The 22671-nt window shown below is 38.1% G+C and overlaps 1 protein-coding gene across 1 annotated transcript; it reads left to right on the top strand.

Annotated features, from left to right (window-relative positions):
- The first annotated feature begins 357 nt into the window (after positions 1-357).
- Positions 358-22435, top strand: LOC136883469 (tubulin alpha-1 chain). The gene is made up of 4 exons (XM_067155784.2): positions 358-490; positions 9114-9336; positions 18781-19082; positions 21442-22435. Exons 1-4 carry the CDS (start codon positions 488-490, stop codon positions 22264-22266), a joined length of 1353 nt encoding a protein of 450 aa, XP_067011885.1. The 5' UTR covers positions 358-487; the 3' UTR covers positions 22267-22435.
- Positions 22436-22671: the final 236 nt, after the last annotated feature.

Genomic DNA, 22671 nt, shown 5'->3' on the forward strand with positions numbered 1-22671 from the left:
TTCTATCAATTCTGTGTGATGTATTACAATAATAAACAATAAGCAACTGATAATCGAGCAATTATTGAACAAGAAATGAATGCCAAATAATTTGACATCTAGGCTCTAAGTCAAATTCACACTAAATTAGGGAATTGATCTTTTATTACTTGTACAAATCTTAGTTTCCTGGAAACCACTATATTAAATTTGATTAAATAAAAATTATTTTAGAATGGTCTGGCAATATCCCACAAATCATTTTTCTTTCGATAATGTATTTTGGACGGAATTTATGAAGTAAATTTGATTAGAGCAATACCATTTTTGTAATCGAATGACCAATCAATGTCCATACTTTTCTTTATGACGTAACGGGCTTCAGCCAATGCGGTAATCTGACGGAAGCGCAGCAGTTAGTTATTAGACGGTGGTCTTTTGGTTGGATTAATTGAGCCAATTTATAGGTTGAAGGAAATTTTGCCGTATTGGACAAAGTTATTTCGAAATGGTAAGTCATTTTATTTTATAGGATATATTACAACATTTTTGTATTATGATTTAATATTATATCTTCCTGTGAATTGTTAAATTGTGCTATTTTCAGTGTGGGTCTCTTGGCCAGTATTGGGTTTGAATTATTAGTTACCGGTATTGAATGATATTCACGGATTGTGTAGTACAGTATATCCATTGGGTCTACAAATATCGGGGAATTGTATATAAATAAATGTATTTTAATATTTTATTACAGATTTATTTTCCTTTTAATTATATGACATACAACCAGTATGAATTTTTCGCCGATTTCTTTCCAATTACCGCATAGACCGGTATGGCTTTTTGACGATAGTTTCAAAGCGAATGGTTCGTATTTCCGAAATATTGGGATACGGTAACGCCATTGAAAATGTTAACACGTACATTATCTAATATATTGACTTCGTTTCACGTCGACATTCTTATCGCGTACCGGTAACAGTTATGATTTTAAAATGTGTGTTCTTTCGTCTCCTGAATATGTCACCTGATTTTCAATTTGTCAGAAGACTTGGGCTGTTTCTCTGCAACCTAAAGGATAGGGTGGATTCTCTTCCTAAAATGTTTTTAGCTGCGAATTCGATATTTCGAGCGTAATACTCGGAATTAGCGCCTAATTTAAATTTGGTTTTCACTAATAGGCAAATGTTCAGTTAGCTATCCTGTTCAGTTAAATCTTTCAAAGCATTTAATATTTTTCATCGGAAAGCAAAAGACTTAATGTATCTGTTCACTTTAGCAAAGATTGGGATTGCTTGATTGCTGTATCTCGTTTAAACAAAAAATGTTTCAGAATTTGGAGCGTTTGCAGCAATTCTACATTTGAAAGCTATTTAGAAAATCCTACAAACCAACAAAAATGGACCGAGCTCGATAGCTGCAGTCGCTTAAGTGCGGCCAGTATCCAGTAATCGGGAGATAGTGGGTTCGAGCCCCACTGTCGGCAGCCCTGAAGATGGTTTTCCGTGGTTTCCCCATTTTCACACCAGGCAAATGCCGGGGCTGTACCTTAATTAAGGCCACGGCCGCTTCCTTCCAATTCCTAGGCCTTTCCTATCCGATCATCGCCATAAGACCTATCTGTGTCGGTGCGACATAAAGCAAATAGCAACAAAAATGGAAACTACATATTGTTAGAAATGTTTTAATTGTTGTTAGATTGTTTAGATCTGGCTCCATATATTCCATAGGCCTACTTAAGTTCGTCGTAAAGAGAGATTTTTTGAAGAAATTTTACGTTTTATATCTGCAGCCTTTCAATCTAACATTTCCATTGCTTCTTAGGAAGGTGGTTGTATTTTCCAAGGTTACAACAGTTCTCTTACCACGGTGGATAATTTTTTATGCAGACAATCTTGTGTATTGTTTCCTAACTTTCTCTACTGTTGAACAAGAATGCCTTTCCTGATAGTTGTTCACATGAAACTTCACTGTTAATTCCAATAACATTTGATGTGCAATAAAAGCCTTAGATGCAACCTAAATACATTCAATGAAAACAAAGGCTAGGATGGCATTCACTTTCACGTTCGTCTTTTGATCCTTTTATCATGTAACTTAACCTGATGTTATTTGAAGGAGGTTTTTATAGAGCCTTTTCCCTTTACTTGAACTGTTGGTGTAACAAAAGTTTTCTCTCATAACATAAATATAACTAAGACTTATTGTTTTCTAACAGATTGTAGTAGCAAATTTTAAGTGTTTGCTACAATGTGAGCCAATGGTTGACACAAGAGAACTCCTATTACACAGGATGAATAAAGAAATTGTGAATACTGTCCTGCCATGGTTATGTGGTTGGGAAGTGCTGGAAATAGGTATGCCACAATTGACAAAAAAAAAACAATCTTACCCTGGCTAGATGCTGGCGGAGTATCTGGGAGGTATTTAATTTTGTGACTTACAGTCGTCTAATGACCTATGAAGCAGCTACTGTTGCTTTGTAACCAGTCAAAATAATCACTCTTGAGTATCCACAGGACAGTTTGAGCAATAGTATAGATGCTCCAGCAGTGGCGTGCACTGAACCCCATCTACTTTGTATTTACATTTTCTTATTCCTTAGAATGCTTTTTATATTAAGTTTAAAAAACTTTGAACATATAAGCTAAGGATTTTGCCACGTATAAAGTTTTTCGAGCAATTCATTGAAGGCACGTGTAGAATATGTTTTCCGATAGCTGCAGAAAAATATTTAGGTTGCCCAGAATGAACACACAACTAGTGCAAAGTAAAATAATTTTGTATTTGGTTGTCTGTGATGGTATATGGTGAATTTTTTAGTGTTCTTCTTGGATTAGAGGTGAAGTTTCCATTAGTTCTGTGTCATTTTTCATTAATATAACGTATTACAAGTTGTCCATGACCGTATCGATGAGTATAATCAAGAAGTATCGATTAGGTGATTATTTATACTTACTTCTTGATTAATATAACGTGTTATTCGACGTGACTAATATTTTCCCTCGTTTGTCGTTGATGCATGTACACTCATAAGCAAGTGAAGCTGTAAAACTTTGGCGACTAAAATACCAGTTAAATTTTGCTGATTCAGTTTAAGTTGGGTTTTTAAGTTAAAAACAGTCCCATTTTATTTTTGTGAAAATCATGACTACTGTGCTATCATAGTGTCACCGGGTGAAACTGTAAGTACATTGTATAAAATCTGCTATAGATTAAATTATGATGGTGTCATCACTGTCATGAATGTCAATGTGGAAATATGTGAGAGTTTGTGGTTGAAAATATTCTTGAAAGACCTTTCTGAGGTAGACCTTTCCGTGAAAAATGCAGCCTTGTGACAAGGTAATGTTGACTTTAGAGAGTGTAGTGGGGCTATGATTGCTTATATTTAAGAAACATTTTTGTAGCTGGGGTAACGAATGTGTTCACTGCACGTCACTGTGCTTCAGGTCTTGAAAGGTACTTTTGTCACAGCCACTATTTTGCATACTGTGTAGCACCATAATTTATTTTTTATATTGAGGGTGGCTGTAGTTCTTGGTATACCAGTTCTTACCTTAATCATTCTCCATACTGGCCATGGTTGTGAGGCATGAGTTGGAGTCCCCTCTGATGGCTTATTCCAGTCCAATAGTTGACTGTTGCTGCTAGTTTTGGTTCGCGAGAGCTCATGGTTTATTTGTTGAGGGTTCGTTATTCATGGAAATATTCTGTGATCTGAGACTGTTTTAGGTATTAATCCAGCCCGGGGGCCACTACATAAGTGAGTGGAAATTAATGCAATCTTACTTGGAGAGCGTCTGAGAGGAGAGATGTGTTCATTGCGATGTCCAGGAACCCACCAACCTGCCCCAAGAAGTACATTTACTTTTATAACCTAATTAAGATTATTACACGCCATATTCATTTCTCAAGTAGCTTCTTGTATTCCTATTGGCCAATGTAAAGTGGCACGTGATGTCCTTCCCGTGAAGGAAGTTAATCATAATGCGTTACCAACCGCAGCACAATAAAAGCGCAAGTGGCCACGCTCACGAAACTAGAAGCCTAGGGCCGCTTCGCAGCTTCTAACTATCCAGACGAATGGTCTTGTCCACGGCAAGAATCCTAACCGTCCAGACCAATCGTCTTCCGTCCAGAGGCAAGAATCTAATAATCACCACTACCAGCTAACGAAGCAAGCATAGTTCCTAAGTACAGAGGTTGGCAGCACGAGCACTGCTAGAGAACATCCTTTCCGAGTAGGCCGCGAGCGAGGAAAGAAACGACAGTCGCTACGCGTGAGTGGCCCCCGGGCTGGACTAATGATCTGTTTTACTACTTGTGGCTATGAAGAGGATGATTGTGAATGTTTGATTGCTGTTGAACAGGGGGTGGTGCAATGCCATCATTCGTGTTATACTGCGTGTCTCTAAATTGTACCAACAAAAAAATCCAGGATGCTATTGGTGGAGAAAATGTTTCTTTTTAGAGAAAATGAGCTTACATTATTACTTCTGAGCGTGCAATACAATTGACACACACTGTATTTGCTGTGCCAAGCAGCAAGCTACTGCTGTGCTTCAGGGAAGGGAGTGGAAGTAGGGTTTATAATAAATACGGGGACATTTTTAAATCTATTCTGAGGATTGTTGGTCACCTGCACTGCAAGCTTTTCTCCCACCAAGCCCTTTGCCGTGATGCACTTCTCGGCGCCACAAGTTCCCCTCCTTTGCAGTCTGCGAGCTTCATCAGTGTAAGGTTCAGTTTAGTCAAGTGATCACGTGTTTAGTGCTCAGTATATTGTTCCAATGCCATTTTCAAAGTCCAGGAAATCACGAGCGAAAACTCTGTGCCAGGCAAGTGCTTGGTGGAAGACAGGCTCCCAGTGTAGGCGACAGGGCGAGCGGCAATCCCCTGAATAGATAACGTCTCTGTAGGTGGGCACAGAGATAATGTTTCACGTGAATGCACAAGTTTCTTTATTCGACTTGGTCAGAGTTGTCCTAGTCTCCTACAAGCAAAATCCACAGTTTATTAAATACCTGTTATTGCACACACAGCAATTAGGACAGTCGGTCTAAGAATGCACCCGGTTGTGTCTCGTCTGTTGGTTGCAATAATATTCTTACATGCCCAAAGATGAATCATTGCCGCCACGCAATCGTGTGTTCCTCTGCTCGCAACATTGTAAAAGGAATGAACTGAACTAAGCAATATGCCCAATGGTTTGATTACAGTAATTGTTCAATATTCCCCCTTCTACTATGATCTTCACGTAACAAGGGAAGTCCATGGGAATCCCATTTCCCCTCTTCTGAAGCACAGTAGCAGACAGGGGCTTGCAGTCGGGCACAGTAAATACGGCGAGTTTGGCTCTTTGAATCATGCACCCGAAAGTACCATAGTAACCTCGTTTTCTCAAAAAGAACACTTTAATTAAGTGCTACGAATACACACAGCTGATTTACAATACACATCACGAACGAAAATGTATATACAGTAGAGTCTCGCTTATCCGACATTCCGTGTTATCCGACACTGGTAGACTTAATTTTGAACTTTTGGTGGAGACTAAAGGACCTGCCAATATCTAGCCCCATTCTGCAAGAAAAGGCGATGTATTTCCAGAAGGAGTTTAATGAAGAGGACCCTAAATTTACTGCCAGTGCTGGCTGGCTTCATCGGTGGAAAAAACCGTACGGCATTAGGCAGCTTAATATCTGTGGAGAAAAACTGTCAGCTAAATCCGATGAGGTTGTGAAATTTAAAAAGGAATGTCAAGTAATAATACTTGCTGAAGGATTAACCGGTTATCAGATTTTTAATTGCGATGAGACTGGGCGAAATTGCAAGATGCTGCCATCAAAAACTCTCGCAGCCCAAGCCGAAACATCTGCACCTGGCTACAAGCGTAGTAAGGAAAGATTTACCGTTCTTGTCTGTAGTAATGTTACTGGGTACTTAAAAGGAAAATTACTTATGATTGGTAAAGCAAAGAAGCCTAGGGCATTTAAAAATATTTCTGATAATGCTCTTCCAGTCCATTACACGAATCAGAAGGCTGCCTGAATGTCTGCTGGCATCTTTAAAGACTGTTTTGTTACACAGTTTGTTACAGATGTAGAAAAAATTCTAGCTTCAAACACTCTCCCTAGAAAACCTCTTCTTCAACTAGACAACACTCCATCACACCCAAATGAACAGCAACTTAGAAGTGGTGACATCAAATTCATGTTCCTCCCTCCTAACATGACGTCATTATGCCAGCCAGTGGACCAAGGTGTGCTGGAAACACTAAAGAGGAAATATCGGCGGAAACTTCTTTCATCCATGATTGTTGGCAAGTTTCTTTTCGTAAGATACTTGGAATGTTTTCGTTCAATACTGCATGTACTGTACAATTGAACTGATATTTCAATAAATAGTGTGTTGTAAAACATGTTATTGTTTTAGTAATACAGTACGGCCTTCCTGTTTGTTTTAGTTAATTTTCAAAGTAATTCTGTATTATCCGACATTTTCGCTGATCCGACATACTCCAGGTCCCGTTTAGGTCGGATAATCGAGGCTCTACTGTAGTGGAATATGTCCGTAATCAATTATTCTTTGTAGCAACATAATTCACGTAAGATGAACAACAATACACAACACATTTAGGATAAGACTAGAAGTTAAAAAGTGAGAAATTAAATTTCTACTCACAATGTAGAAGAGCTCGCGTTGCTGTTAGATTCAATTTCCCCTAAGGAAGGAAATAATCATACAAAGGGAATACACACCTCATTTTTGAGTCGCTATCGGCATTGTCACCGTCTGTTGCGGTTTAACTCTCACTTGACCCTAACGAGATAAAGTCTTCAACATAATTGTCTGTGAGACTTTCTTTCTCCCAACCTTTAATCATCTCAGATTTTGTGTGTCTCACAACGTTGCTCCAGTCCTCCGCACTTATATGGCCTACGGCTTCGAAAATGCCTTTCAACTTCCGAAACTGTGAAGAGCCGGTTATTCTCAGCTACAAAATCATTCACTTGGGCCCAAATCAGTTCTATGACGTTAAAATAGCAATTGCAAACAATTTTCCGGACCTGGCTCCTTAGTGGAGTACCACGTCCGAACGGCTTTCTTCTCTTCGGAGCTTCATCCTTCGACTAGGCGTCGACGTGACAGAATACGAAATTCACATACGACCCTAAAATTAACCTATTATATAACTACCGAATGAAATATTAATGAAATATTAAACTAAGCTATTATATAAACTAATCACTGTTGAACATTGTTACACACTATCACTACAGTATAACGGGCTAAACTATTAAATACTAAACAATAAACTCTACACTACGAAACATAAACGAACAGCCTAGCACAAAGACACACAAAGACCGCCAAAAGAACTGAGCACAATACAACACACAGCTGATAGCACGTGGGTACACTAAACAGATCAACAATACCACTACCCGGAACTGGAATTTAACGCGCTCTATCGGAGCGATCGGCTGCCTATTATTCTCAGCAGTTAATTAATTCACTCACCTTCCGCCAAAAGGCAGCATTCAAACGTCAAGTCGAAACTCATAACTGAACTATATATACCTTTTTTTTAACATTAACTGGTCTGAGACACCTGGGTGAACCATGTATTCTGAGAGTATTACACAGAAAGGTTTTCTAATTGTTCCCATGTCTGGGACTGATAACCCCCTATTATTTTGCTGCCTTAAAACGACCAGCCCCAGGGGCTTTCAACTTGGGAGCATGAGTGGCAACCACTTCCATTTGTCAGGCTCCTGACTTTAATCTACCCTATCCGACGTCTTAGCCAACTCTTGGTCTTCTCCGACCCTGACTCTGTTAGGTTTGCAAATCTTAGGGAGTATTTAATTTTCATACTCTTCGTTGCCCATGTTTTTCTTTGGCTGGGACCTTCATATTTTGAATTGTTTGACCCTGTCCATTTTTTCCCTCTGATTAGTGTTAAGAGGATGGTTGTACTTACTCTTAAAGCAATAGTCGCCACAAAAATTGTCCTAAATTGAGTGAAGACTACTGCTATCTGCCAAAATTTATAAAATGCTAGCTATCGTACCTGTCTTGAACGACCATACAGGCATAGGTGGTTCAGTTGTAATCTAATTTCCATTTATTAGCAGTTAGTGCCTATAGTACAGATTAGACCGCTCGAATACTAAAATGGGCCAGCTTGTCTAGTACCAGTAATCATCTGTGTGTATGATCTGGAGGAATGGAGAGATAATTCGAGGTATCGGATGTTTAAATTCCTGCCACTCTGGCTTATATAACTTGCCTGACATTTTAGTCTATAAATCCATGAGTTATATTTTTTAGACTTGTTGATTGGCCTTGAATTGTGGAAGTCGAGAAAAATTGTTAGTTATTTTAAACCCTATTTTAATGTGTTTCTTAAATAGGTTGGTGGTGTAGATATTATTGTTATTTTTTTATTGTTATAAAATGGCGCATGGCTTTTAGTGCCGGGAGTGTCAGAGGACATGTTTGGTTTGCCAGGTGCAGATCTTTTGATTTGACGCCCGTAGGCGACCTGTGCGTCGTGATGAAATATTGCACATACACCCAGCCCCGTGCCAACGAAATTAAGCAATGCTGGTTAAAATTCCCAACCCCTTCAGGAATCAAACCCGGCACCCCTGTAACCAAACGCCAGCATGCTAACCATTTTGATTCAGCCATGGAACCGGACATTGTTATTATAAAGCGAAGGTTACAAAATTGTTCTTGTGTTTTGTTTCTCTAGTTAGACATGATTTTGAAGATAATTTTGTTTGTTCAGTTTGTTCAACCTCCACCTTCTATAAGGTGCAACCAATGTAGTTATGTTTCATGTCAGGATTGGTTTCCTTAGCCATCAAAAAATATCTGCATCTGTGAATTCAAATATTGGAAGAATCTCAGGAGAGATATGAATACTCGGATAGGAGTATCAGCTGACAACTGAGTAGGCTAACTAGCTTCTAAATGATCATTTCTGTTTATGATTGGATAGTTTCTGAACGGGTGTTCAGTATTTGGAATGTTTGTAGAAAACTAAGAAATGTGCATTCTGGGGGCAGATAATGTTTAATGGGATAAGTACACAATTCCTCTTTTCTTTTTTCTTCCAGCGTGAGTGTATCTCTATCCATGTCGGCCAAGCTGGAGCCCAGATTGGCAATGCATGCTGGGAGTTGTACTGCCTTGAACATGGCATCCAACCTGATGGTCAGATGCCTTCAGACAAAACGGTTGGTGGTGGTGACGACAGTTTTAACACGTTCTTCAGTGAAACGGGAGCTGGAAAACACGTCCCGAGGGCAGTGTTTGTAGACTTGGAACCTACCGTAGTTGGTAAGTTTGTTTGATACTGAAGTGGACTCCGCTCTACATAAAAGGGTGCAATGTTTTTAAGATGAGCCTCACTTGATGCAAACTGAAAGGTCTTTATGTTGTAAGGGGAGTTTCGAAAGCAACAATGACATTAGTTTTCAGTTCATCCTGAGTGCACTTTTGCAAAAAGAAGTGTCCATCATTCTGTCAAAGATCGGACAGATCTCTTCATTAATGTAAGCGGTAAAATACATTATTGTAAACTACATTCTTTTGCATCTCCATGGTAAATACTTTTTAAAAATCTAAGCTATACAGTAATAGCAATGGCTTTTTCGAGAAATTGCTACATTTTCACAGCCCTTGCACCAGAGTTCTTTCTTCTTTGTCACATTTTAAATTTTATTTTATATGCAGTTAAGGAATGATGTGGTTAGGAAGGAATCTGTGATTGTTACATCGTTGTTAAATCGGGTCAGCATGTCCAGTCTGAGGTGATTTGGGCATGTAATGAGGATGGAGCCAACAAGGACAGCATATGTTAACTTGGAGAGACATGTGGCAGGGAAACTGATGGTGGGAAGACCAAGAACCTACTGGATGGGCGTTGTAAAGATGGAGATTGCAGATCGGGGAAGGACACTGGAGGACGTCATTAACAACAGAACGTATTTCAAGAAAACAGAATGGAAGAGGCTCTCCAATAGTAACTTACTTGGGAAACTGGAACTGTAAAATGATGATGGTGCAGTTTTTCAATCATTGTGTACAGTAGCAAACTTTTCTTTGGTAAAGTGTTTTATAAAGGTTTCAAGATAGACTGGTGAGTGTTCCAAGTACTGTAATGTTTAACCTGAATATTCAAACTTAGCCCACTAATGCCCACCATATGATGTATCATACGTAAAACATGTTTTCCAAATTACGTTATATCTGTCACCGTAAGTGTTTTGAATTGTTAAAGCCATCTTTTAGCGCGTCAGGGACGCCAATAATGTTTCTTAGTTAATGGCATTGTTTTCCACCAGTTACGATGATAGTTGCATACCTGCCATCTTTTACGGTTTATCCGTAAAATTTACGGAAATTGCAGCATTTTACAGATGGACAGTGTCATTTTACGACTTCGCAGACAAACATTTGAAACAACATTCTATAATTGCTCCGTTTCCGTACAATTGATTGTTTGCGTGGGTTGAAGCACGCTCGGTCATGGTCGAAGGCAAGTTCACGATAGTCGATAACTCGTTCTTTGATGTGATTGGTATTTTTAACCATGTGATGTTTGTGTCGTTATTGGAATTGAATTTAAAGCCGGGGTAACAGTTCTTCGTGAATCTTGGGTGTTGACAGGTTCTGCTCCGCAAATTTTTTGTTCCGCTCCGTTTGCTTGTGATTTAACCTATGATCTTTGACCATGCGAGTGGTGGTCTTTGTTTATGAACAGTACTTCCAGATATTTAAAGAATCATAATCTGTTGATTTTTCGTGCATACTAAAATCGAGAATGTTTTGGCCTTTTAAGGTTATGATTTTTTTTAAGTGCCAGAGTTTTTGTATTATAACTTCGTGCTTCGCAGTTTCCTTAATTACATTCGTTCCAGTGACTGGGTATACTTCTGTTAGCGAAGCCCATTAAGTTATAAAGAAGACGCATTATATTAGTTCCATGTGTGTGTACATTTTTTACCATGTGCATATTCCTTGTTCGAGGTTGGTGTCGTGTTCATTTAATTGTTTGAGACGAGCTCGATAGCTGAAGTCGTTTAACTGCGGCCAGTATCCAGTATTACATGTAATAAATATCATTTTTGGTCCGTATTGATGATATTAGATTGAAATAATAACATTAAGTTATTTATTAGACCACCTAATCAATACAAAATCGTCTTGGATGATTTACATAAATTTGTTAGCTAATAATGGGACATGTTTCGCCTTCCCTGAAGGCATCATCAGCCATAGTCTTAACCTTAAATTAAAAATAGGCGTCTAAATTCTAACTTCATTTTAAATGATCAAGATTATCAGAAATTAACTGTAATGAACCCAAAATTACCTACAGTCAGATCACTGCCCAAAATTCATAAAAATGATGTCCCCATTCGGCCTATAATTAATAGTATCAATAGTCCTACCTATAAAACCTCTCAATTCCTACACAAATTCCTAAAACAACACTTCAAATTTCACAACTCCAACCCCATAAAGAACTCGATCGAACTTTGTAATTCCCTAAATAATTTCAGTCTACAACCAAACCACGTTTTATGTTCTTTTGACATCACCAACATGTATACTAATATCCCTATCAACAATACTATTAACATCATAAAAAACAATCTGTTGAAACATAGCACATTGATTAAAATCGAAATTGATGAATGGTTAAAATTACTTAATTTCGTTTTAGACAACAACTATTTTACCTTCAATAAGAAAATTTACAAACAAGAAGGTCTAGCGATGGGAGACCCATTGTCTGGAATACTAGCCGATATATACTTAGATAATCTCGAACATAGTAAGATTATTAATAACATCAACGGACTCTGTCTTTGGCATCGCTATGTTGATGATACCATAGCTATCATTGATAAACAAATCAACAACAGCAATAACATACTATCATTCCTCAACAACTTAGATAATAATATTAAATTCACCAAAGAAGATGAGTTCAATAACTCTTTGAACTTCTTAGATATCAAAATCACACGAACATTGAACAAATTCGACTTCCAAATATACAGAAAACCCACCTTTTCTCCAACAACCATAAAAAATGATTCTTTACATCCCAACTCACATAAAAAAGCCACTTATCACAGTTTAATATATAGAGCATTAAAGATCCCTATGTCCTCTACTAATTTAAAGAAAGAATTACTATTCATCAAGGAAATAGCTAAATTCAATGGATTTAACACGAGTATGATTGATAAAATCATCAATAAAACCAAACTGAAACTAGCTACCAATTTAACCCCATTAAAACCCGTCAAACCAAAATACGCTAAATTCACGTTCACTAACCATAGCATTTACCCGATAACCAATTCATTAATGAAGCACGAAATAAAAATAGCCTACACAACAAAAAACACTAATCGTAATTTATTCTTCAATCACAACTCTATCAACATCACAGACAATAGTTACTCTGGATCAGGAATATACAGATTGAAATGCTCTACATGTAATTTTTCTTATGTTGGCCAAACTGGCCGCAGCTTCTCTACCAGATATGCCGAGCATTACAATGCCCAAAGACACAACAAATTCTCCGCAATGGCCAACCATATGAGGGACACCGGGCATAAATTCACCACAATAGAACAAGACCTCCATATCCTAAAAAGAGTCGATAAAAGCAAACTCATGACAGAATATGAAAACTTATTTATTTTCCTCGACCAACATTTTAATAAAGATAAAAATCTAAACTACACTATTGATAAAAAAAGCCCCTTGTATGAACAGATTCTTATTTTATTACGAGAATCAACTTCCCTCACCAACAAATTCTTAAAAATCTTCAACCTCACATCAATTAGAGTTCCCACCTCCCCTACAGCTAATATACCCCCCTCCCTTCCCCCCGCCGCTAGTACCTCTAATTCAAATACAACCAATAAACCCATAGCCACACCCACCGGAACATCGCTCCCTCCAATATCCTTACACCGTTACAACACGCGCAGTAATACACTCTCTTCCTTCCCTCCCACCAATAGCAGCCCCCCTCCAATAGTTACGTCAACGCAAACAGAACCCCCTCCAGCACAAAACTTCAGTTATAACACACGTAGCAAGAAGTCTACGGTTGCAAATTCTAACTCATAATATTACAAGCTATCTTTGTCACCATCAAATGGTAAGTGCATACGATTCTACTTCAATATTTTTCAAATATCTTTTCACACAATTAACTCTACGTTTCTTGCTTCCATTTACAGATTCCACTTTTATATGCTTTTTCAACTAGAATATCTACAAACTCACAATTTACAACATTTGAACATCACTTCAAATTTTGAGATGGTCCATAGTGATCCTATTTGAAACTGTTCTTCAACTTCTATTCACCAACTTCATATCCTCAACGTGTTCTACAACTTCAACATATGCATCTGACTTTCGTCTTTTATCTTCAAGATCATGATGAACTTTGGATCTCTCGACTAACTTTGACTTTTATTCTCTCCTCTTTACTTTGATTATATAAGATTTTTCGCCATTGTCTAATTATAACCGCCATGACTATCAACTTTACTTTTATGCAATCTTACTACTTGTTGTATAACAATCTGTTGTTTTATCCATTGTACTTATTTTAGCAGCCTTCTAATGTTAATTTTGTTAATACTTCCACTATTGTATCTCATCACATTGTATTTTCAAACCATCATTGTTATTTTTAACTTTATTTTACTTCAAATCTCTTCAAGATTTTTAAAATTCATTTCATTACTACATGTTATTTAGACGCCTATTTTTAATTTAAGGTTAAGACTATGGCTGATGATGCCTTCAGGGAAGGCGAAACATGTCCCATTATTAGCTAACAAATTTATGTAAATCATCCAAGACGATTTTGTATTGATTAGGTGGTCTAATAAATAACTTAATGTTATTATTTCAATCAGTATCCAGTAATCGGGAGATAGTGGGTTCGAGCCCCACTGTTGGCAGCCCTGAAGATGGTTTTCCGTGGTTTCCCATTTTCACACCAGGCAAATGCCGGGGCTGTACCTTAAGGCCACGGCTGCTTCCTTCCACTTCCTAGACCTTACCTATCGCATGGTCGCCATAAGACATATCTGTGTCGGTGCGACGTAAAACAAATAGCAAGAAAAATTTGTTTGAGACTTCGTGTGCTTGCGCATGTTTTAATGAAGTGTGTTACTGCCTTGAGTGTTTGTTATAATTTTATGACATTCAGTGGTCCAGGTTCCTTTCGATGTTTTCAGTTTGTTCTCAGACATTTTCATATGCTATATTCCTATTGTAGATTATCGTAAATAAATCAGCAAGAAACAGTACTTCCAGACATTTAAAGAATCATATTCTGTTGATTTTACATGCGTACTAAAATGAAGAAAGGGAGAAAAATTTGCCTTTTGCACGGTATGTGGGTTTAATATTATTGCACATGCTGGTCGCAACGATTTAGGTGATGGTGAGTTATTTGCATTCAGACTTCCAACATTGTGAATGATCTCCAGGATACAGATAAATCCCTTTTCTTTTCATCAGTGAGAAACTACTTTTGTACTGCCTGTGACTACAAGAAGTTACCACTTAGGGTTGATGTGTTAAAGCATGCTGAAGTTGCTAGGTTAGACAAAATTTAAGAGACACAAGTTTTCTTCCATTCGTTTTTATTCTTAGAAAGCTTTCCTATCATGTTATGCAAGAAACAGAATGAAACTACAGATGAGGTGGTGAGTGAGTTCAGGTTGATGACACTTTGGTTGCAAATCACAATGCTGCAAGCGATTCCAGTTGGGCACAAATATCAAGAATTTGTGGAGCCAATGGACTTCTTAAGTATAACCGAATTTCTAGAATAATGCTGTCTATTCTTACCATACTCCATAGTAATGCAGAATGTGAACCTGATTTCAGCCTTGCGAAGAAAAATAGCAGAGAGTTCAGATCATCTGTGTCCAATGAATCTCTGGAGTCTATTTGTATTTTGAAGACCAGGATTTCTGGTCCTTGTTATGACAAAACATTTTCTCAAGACTTTCTGCAGGAACCTAAAAAGGCCACAACTATGACTTAATCGAACTACCATTTGATTTGCAGTGTGTATTATATTATTTCTTGCCTGTGTTACGGTAAACAAGTTGAATTGTGTAAAGCCTTTTTCAATTATCGCATATATGCTTAATTTATCAAGGAAGTCCTGTTATGTATGCTCCAAACTAATATTCACCACACCTGCTGCTGTTTAACATGGATTTCTTCTTGATTGTTATATTCATCTACAAATCATTGGCCTATGATGTAAGTAGATATGATTTCCTTGAAGTATCCTGTTTAAAGCATGAATTCTTGTATTTTGTAGCCCAGAAGTATTATTTTCGTCAAGCCACAGTACGTCAAAAATCATTAGATTTTTTTTGTCGTGTGTGAATTTTACTGATAGTCCTTTTCAAAAATTGGCAGGTATGATAGTTGGCAAGAAAGTGTGGGTAGCGCAGCAAGGTGACAAGAATGACACGCTTGTGAGTATTAATAATTATTGTGGAATTGAGCTATGAAAAATTAATCATAGTTTGGTATATTTGTCACAGGAATAGTATGGGATTTCGCCTTGTATGATAGTTACTATCTTCACTAATCGAGATGCCATTCAAAAACAAATATCTTTTAGCGTATGAAATATCATACACTGGGCATTCTCAAGGTTAAAATTTGTCAATTTCAGATACAGTAACAGATGGGGAGGCCATTCTTAACATTGTAGACAGCTTAGAATATGATTATGGTGATGTTGACCCCTTTTCAGAAGCAGATGAAAGAATTAGTACTTACTGGGGCTGTTGATGGCAATGACGGTGACGATGGGCGTAGTGACGACGAGTGTGGTACAGTTTGGGACGTAGGGAAGGGTGTACTTAAACAGGAAATAGGTCAGAGGTGTAAAGAAAACTACATGTGGCTTAGAAGAGAGACTTGATATATGCATTTCTGAAAATTCAGAGTATTTACTGTAGCTGATCAGAATCAAATACCACTACAGAAGGCTTCTACAACTACAGAATCCATTGATGTATCTTCTGAATGGAATAAATTCAGGAATCTACAGAAGAAAGTAAGAAATTGAGTACACAAGGAGCTTTAGTCAGTAAAGTTTACAGAGAGATGTGCCAGAACCATGATGCATTCAAGAGTGGCGTGTCAGTAAGTACGCTCCAGTTGATATATTTTGTCTGTTTTTCAGCCACGATTTTCTCAATAGAATTTTCAAGCAAACTTATTTATGCTATGCAAAAAGGTCATTGGGTGTTCCCCTGATGATATCCTCAGATACTTTGGTATTTTGCTTTTATCTGGTTATGTTCATGTTACGCACAGACAAATGTTTTGGGAAACCCGTGCAGATTCTCACAATGCTCTCGTTTCTTTCGCAGTGACAAGGAACAAGTTTGAATTAATTCAGATTTTTTCATTTGGATGACACATCAAGTTATGAAACTACGGATCATATTTACAAGATAAGGCCACTTGAAGATCTCAAATGAGAAATGTCAAGAATATGCTGCTCCTCTAAGGGATACGTTTTCCCTTGACGAGACCGTGAGCCTTATTATGGCAGTCACTATGTTAAGCAGTTCATTTGAGGGAAGCTGGTACGATATGGATTCAAATTTTGTCTTGCTACGTCAGAAGGCTACCTGTTGAAATTTGAACCATCGGGAAATGACTCTTGGTTCGAGTCTTCGTGAGAGACTGATGGATATCTACCACATCAGAGTACAGTATTTATTGAAAATTATTTCAGTTCTCTACCTTTAATGGAATTGTTTAAAGATAAGGGATAAAATGTATAGGAACAATATGAAGCGATCAGATTGAGGAAGCACCCCTCAGAGACTTGGAGAAAAAGATCCAAGAGGAACATTTCATGCCATACAAGACGAACAAAGTTCGCTTACTTTGATCAGATGGCATGACAACAGCCAAGTTACCATGGCAACTAACATTGAAGAAGCTGCAGTACTTGGGGAAGGCCAGTGTCGACGGATTTGTCAGGAAAGGAAACACAAGTATGTACCACAGCCCAACTTTGATACAGGAATACTATGGCCATATGGGTGGTGTTTATATTTCTGACAAGTTGAGAGGAGCACACGGACTGAAAATTAGAAGCAAGAAATGTTACAGGCCGCACATTAGAATCTGTATCAACATGGCTGTAGTAAATGCCTGGCTCCTGTATCGCCAGATTGAGGATATGCCTGTACTGGAATTTACAAGGCGCATAGTAATGGCTTTGCTCACGGGGCTAGAATATTTCAGTCCACGAAGAGTGCGTCCTAGCAAAACATAACAGATAAAAGGAACGAAACTGTGTCATGTACTGAAAAACCAATTGGTAAAGCATAATGTGGAGTGTTAACTGTAGTATTTGTTAGCAGGTTCTTAACAAAATTCGGTACAATGGGCGTAACCATCTGGCAGTTGCTACTATGGTTCTCAACGACGCTGTGGAACCTGTGGGGAAATGTGCCAACTTTGAATATATGAAGTGCAATGTTGGACTTCATCCAAAAAAGTGCTTTGTTCAGTTCCATGTGAAGAAGTGATTACTAAATGGTGCTGGAGAGAATCCAGAAAACAGTGCTGTTACTAATAAGTTTCTGTTGTATTACAAAACATAAGGCTTCAAAATTCGTTTAGATCATGCTAACACATCATATGATAGGTGGGAATTAGAGACTTTCCCCATGAGTATTCCTTACCTCAGTGGGTTCTGAATTATTTAATATCCATCTATAAGATCAGTATTCTGTTTTTAGTGTTAATTTATGTTGCAATAAATTATTTTTGTTCTTAGTAAATCATAAATATGTTTGGTGTAAAGTTATCCCCTACTGCCCAGCAAATGATAGATCATACGCCGAAAAAATGGTCCTTAAAATTGAAATATGGTATTTTTTTATATCCTTGCCTCAAGGATTAATTATAGATGCAATGTTGAAATAAGTACAAGAAAACTTTTAAAAAAATATTTTCTGGGCATTAATGGGTTAAGAACGGGTTGGTGTGACCTGTCTTCGATGTTGTTTTGCTCGGTTCCGTGATTTCTATTTTCATGCTTTTCTTTTCTCTCTCCCTGCGATTGTTTGAATCTTGGCCAATGCATGTGGAAATTTCGATATGAAAAGTAGTGCATGTGTGGTTTGGTAACTGACTTTGAGAAGGTCCTCTGGCTAAGATCACTGTATTAACAATATTGTTTAAAATACCACCTTCCTTGCTTTCTCATTTGTTTCATGTTAGAACATTTTCTTTTCCCTCTCAAGACTAATTACTTATTGCTCCAATTGCTCTAGCCCACTCCCAACCTGTATTGGAAAATCTGGTCTGAGTTGTTCAGCCAGTGAAGTGCTGGCCGTCTGAGCTCTAATTGACTGCTTCAATCATGGTCCTTGGTATTTGAAGGATGCACTAGCGTTGTGCTTGTAGTTTTTGTAGTGTGTAAAGTTCTTGCAGGACAAAATTTCAGCAAATCATCGTCCCTGAAAACCATATAGTTAGGACATAAGGCAAATTGCTTTATATCTTTTCCAGTTTTTTCCAGTATTAATCTTATTTTGACAGAGTGGAGAAATTGTTTGTCAACTAAATCAAAACTGAAAAGAAATCTAAGATAATATTAAGGGAATGATTGTAAGGGCTTCAATGTTTCTGTAAAATAACATTCAGTTGCCAATGTTTTTGTTTCAGATGAAGTCCGAACAGGCACGTACCGCCAACTGTTTCATCCTGAGCAACTAATTACTGGCAAAGAGGATGCTGCCAACAACTATGCTCGGGGTCATTATACGATTGGCAAGGAGATTGTTGATCTGGTTCTGGACCGAATCCGCAAGCTGGCGGACCAGTGTACTGGACTTCAAGGCTTTCTCATCTTCCATTCGTTTGGTGGAGGCACTGGCTCTGGTTTTACTTCCCTTCTTATGGAGAGATTGTCTGTTGATTATGGCAAGAAGAGTAAACTGGAATTTGCAATTTACCCTGCCCCACAGGTATGGCAGTTGTTTTTTATATTGTTTAGGAGGGCTGAAGTCAAGATGTTTTGCAGGAGGGAAACGGTTTGCAAAGTCACAGGATTTTTAAAGCATGAAATAAAACTGGAAAGATTTTTTGGTATATTTGTAGCAACATTTCTCATGCACAGGGTATGTTGAGTACTCAGCTTTGAAGGCTAGTTGGGTGTGCAACAGATCCACCATCAGCTGTTGCAGGTAGCTTAGGCATCACTGAGGAGGCGAACTTCGGAAATGCAGAATGGGATAGTTTCTCATTGCTTTCCTCACTGAAGCTGAAAGTGCTGTCTCTCAAACCCACTCAAATGCATAATGATCCCATGAAATATTTTTCACAAGATAACAGGGATTGGCTGCATAACGAATGGCATTACTAGCATTGTCCATGCCTGTCACTCCCACATTGTTAAATCCAAGGATGAGGCTGAGATAGAATTATTTATCGGATGGCATTTAGTGCTGGGAGTGTCGGAGGACACGTTCGGCTTGCCTGGAACACGTCTATTTGATGCCCTTGGGTGACCGGTTTGTGTGGATGGGGAATGATAAGGTAGGGAGAGGGTGTTGTTACATAGCCTACTGTCAAATAACACCACAGGGTCTGTTCAAGGTTTAACATCTCCATCCGACCTAGGAATCACATTCATCAGTGTCTTATGCTCACTTCATATGAACACTGCGGGGAGGCCTGGAATTGACTCCAGGGTTTTGGCACACAATCTAATGATTAGAAACTGGTTAATTTCAATTAGTTATCTTAAAATGTCGGTTAAATACAGTAAAACCTTGTTAATTCGAAGTCGTTGGGACTAAAAAATCTGACTTCGAATTACGTGATTTTGAATAACCGCCAATTTGTAATTCAGAAGTGCAAACCCTTGCCGTGTTACAAAATATTTCAAGGCCCATTACTGCATGAAGTTAACCTTGTTTCACACTTTAAACCTTTCAAATGTCATGAAAAAATTTCCAAAATGCATCCAGGAAGGTGCATTTACAGTATTCAAATAATGCCTTGGATAACTCGCTGACAAACATAACCTCTCTCAGTGAAAGAAAAAAGAAAAGCATGATTCAAAGACGAGAAATCTATGCTGGCTCCCATGCGCAAGTACTGTACTGTATGCATTTTAGATGCCCTGTACTTGCACAGAAAGTACCCGATGCCCTTAAAACTTTGTGGCTAATCGAACTTTCTTAAGACGAGGGAAGAAAGTCTCTCGCTTCCTTCTGCATGACAACACAGGTCACTCTATCCTTGCACAATTTCCTGCCGTGGCACTTCTCCCATACTTCAGATATGTAAACACTTGCTGCCTCACAAAGTATTTAAAGATCCATTGATGTATGCAATCACTTTGTTTCACAGTTTAAACCTTTCAAATACCATGGAAAAAACTATTTTTGAAATGTATCCAAGGTGCATTTACAATGTTCAAATAATGTACTTTGATAAATCACTGAAAACATAACCGCAGGCAATGAAAGAAAAAATCAGACAATTCAAAAATGAGGATAAATTTTGCTAGTTCCCCTGTGCAAATGCATTATTTTTTGGATTACTCTACAGTTTGCATTTTTAGATGCCTTGTACTTGCACGGAAAGTGCCAGACACCTTCAAAACATTGTGGCTTATCAAACTTTCTTATGACGAGGGGAGGAATTCTCTTGCTTCAGTGTGCATTGCAACACAGTACAATGACCCCCCACCCTTGTAAGATTTCCCGGCTGGCACTTTGTCCTTTAAAACCATAAGACCGTTTGCCCTCGGCATTAAAAGAAAGCAGTGCAGTTTCATTGGCAATGACAATATTGTTTGGGGCCTACGATTTGATTATATGATATATAAGTAGTAATAATAACAACGTAAACGTTTCCACCTTTTCAATACTAAAATATATTCACAAAATTATAAATTACACGGTACTAGTTTCGACCCATCTAGGGGTCATCATCAGCCGTATTGGACGGTTTGATCCTGGCTCAGTCCGGTGGTATTTGAAGGTGCTCAAATACGACAGCCCCGTGTCGGTAGATTTACTGGCACATAAAAGAACTCCTGTGGGACTAAATTCCGGCACCTCGGCGTCTCCAAAGACCTTAAAAAGTAGTTAGTGGGACGTAAAGCAAATAACATTATTATATTATTATTATTATTATTAATTTATGCTTGGTTCAAGAACAAATGGAAAAGAGGCTTGCAAGTAGACCGTGTGTTATTGTTTGTACATTATCATTCCCTTCTTTTCTCTAAGCTCCTGCTTTCTATTTGTTTCCCTAATTTTGTATTGTTATACTTGGCTGGACATTAATATTTTTAATGTTTCTCTGTTCTAGGTTTCAACAGCAGTTGTTGAGCCATACAACTCTATTCTCACAACCCACACCACTCTGGAACATTCAGACTGTGCGTTTATGTGTGATAATGAAGCCATTTACGATATCTGTCGCCGTAATCTTGATATAGAGCGTCCCACATATACTAACCTGAACCGGCTCATTGGACAGATCGTCTCCTCAATAACGGCCTCTCTGCGTTTCGATGGTGCTCTTAATGTTGATCTTACTGAATTTCAGACCAATTTGGTACCATATCCTCGAATCCACTTCCCATTGGTAACATATGCACCAGTTATCTCTGCTGAGAAAGCATACCATGAGCAGTTGTCTGTAGCCGAGATAACAAATGCTTGCTTTGAGCCTGCAAATCAGATGGTGAAATGTGATCCTCGCCATGGTAAATACATGGCATGTTGCATGTTGTACCGAGGGGATGTAGTCCCAAAAGATGTGAATGCTGCAATTGCCACCATAAAAACAAAGCGAACCATTCAATTTGTGGACTGGTGCCCGACCGGTTTCAAGGTGGGAATTAATTATCAACCTCCAACAGTCGTACCTGGAGGAGATTTGGCCAAAGTCCAACGTGCTGTGTGCATGTTATCGAACACAACGGCTATTGCAGAAGCATGGGCTCGTTTGGATCATAAGTTTGATCTCATGTATGCCAAGCGAGCATTTGTACACTGGTATGTAGGAGAGGGTATGGAGGAAGGAGAGTTCTCAGAGGCTCGAGAGGATCTCGCTGCCCTTGAAAAGGATTATGAAGAAGTAGGTATGGACTCTGTGGAAGGTGAAGGCGAAGGTGCTGAAGAATATTGAATTGCTTCATTAACAGTCTTATTTATGGCGTATTGCTTTAGAATTATCGTAAGAAGGTTGACTATTTTTGTCTTTGTCATTTGCCCTGATCTGTATAACATTTGCATGGAAGGGACCATTGTTGTATAGTGTACAGTAATTGTAATAAATTACTTTCTGTAATTTACTATTTATTTGAACTTAACCTTTAATTCCTTGAACAAATTATTTAAAGGAATTTGGGTTTCTCTAAGAGAACTGTTAAAAGATCGTTATCTTGCTATCAAAATATCTAGTGATTAATTTTCAGGTAGGAGCATATTACTAGAAAACGTGCTAAGAAAAAACTGGCCAACACATTTTGATACAATGTTCATCAGTAGTTTTCTTGGTACTATTTACGGATTAGAGTTGGGAAGTTTGAAA

Source organism: Anabrus simplex, chromosome 11 (genome assembly GCF_040414725.1).
Source record: "Anabrus simplex isolate iqAnaSimp1 chromosome 11, ASM4041472v1, whole genome shotgun sequence".
Classification (NCBI taxonomy): domain Eukaryota; kingdom Metazoa; phylum Arthropoda; class Insecta; order Orthoptera; family Tettigoniidae; genus Anabrus; species Anabrus simplex.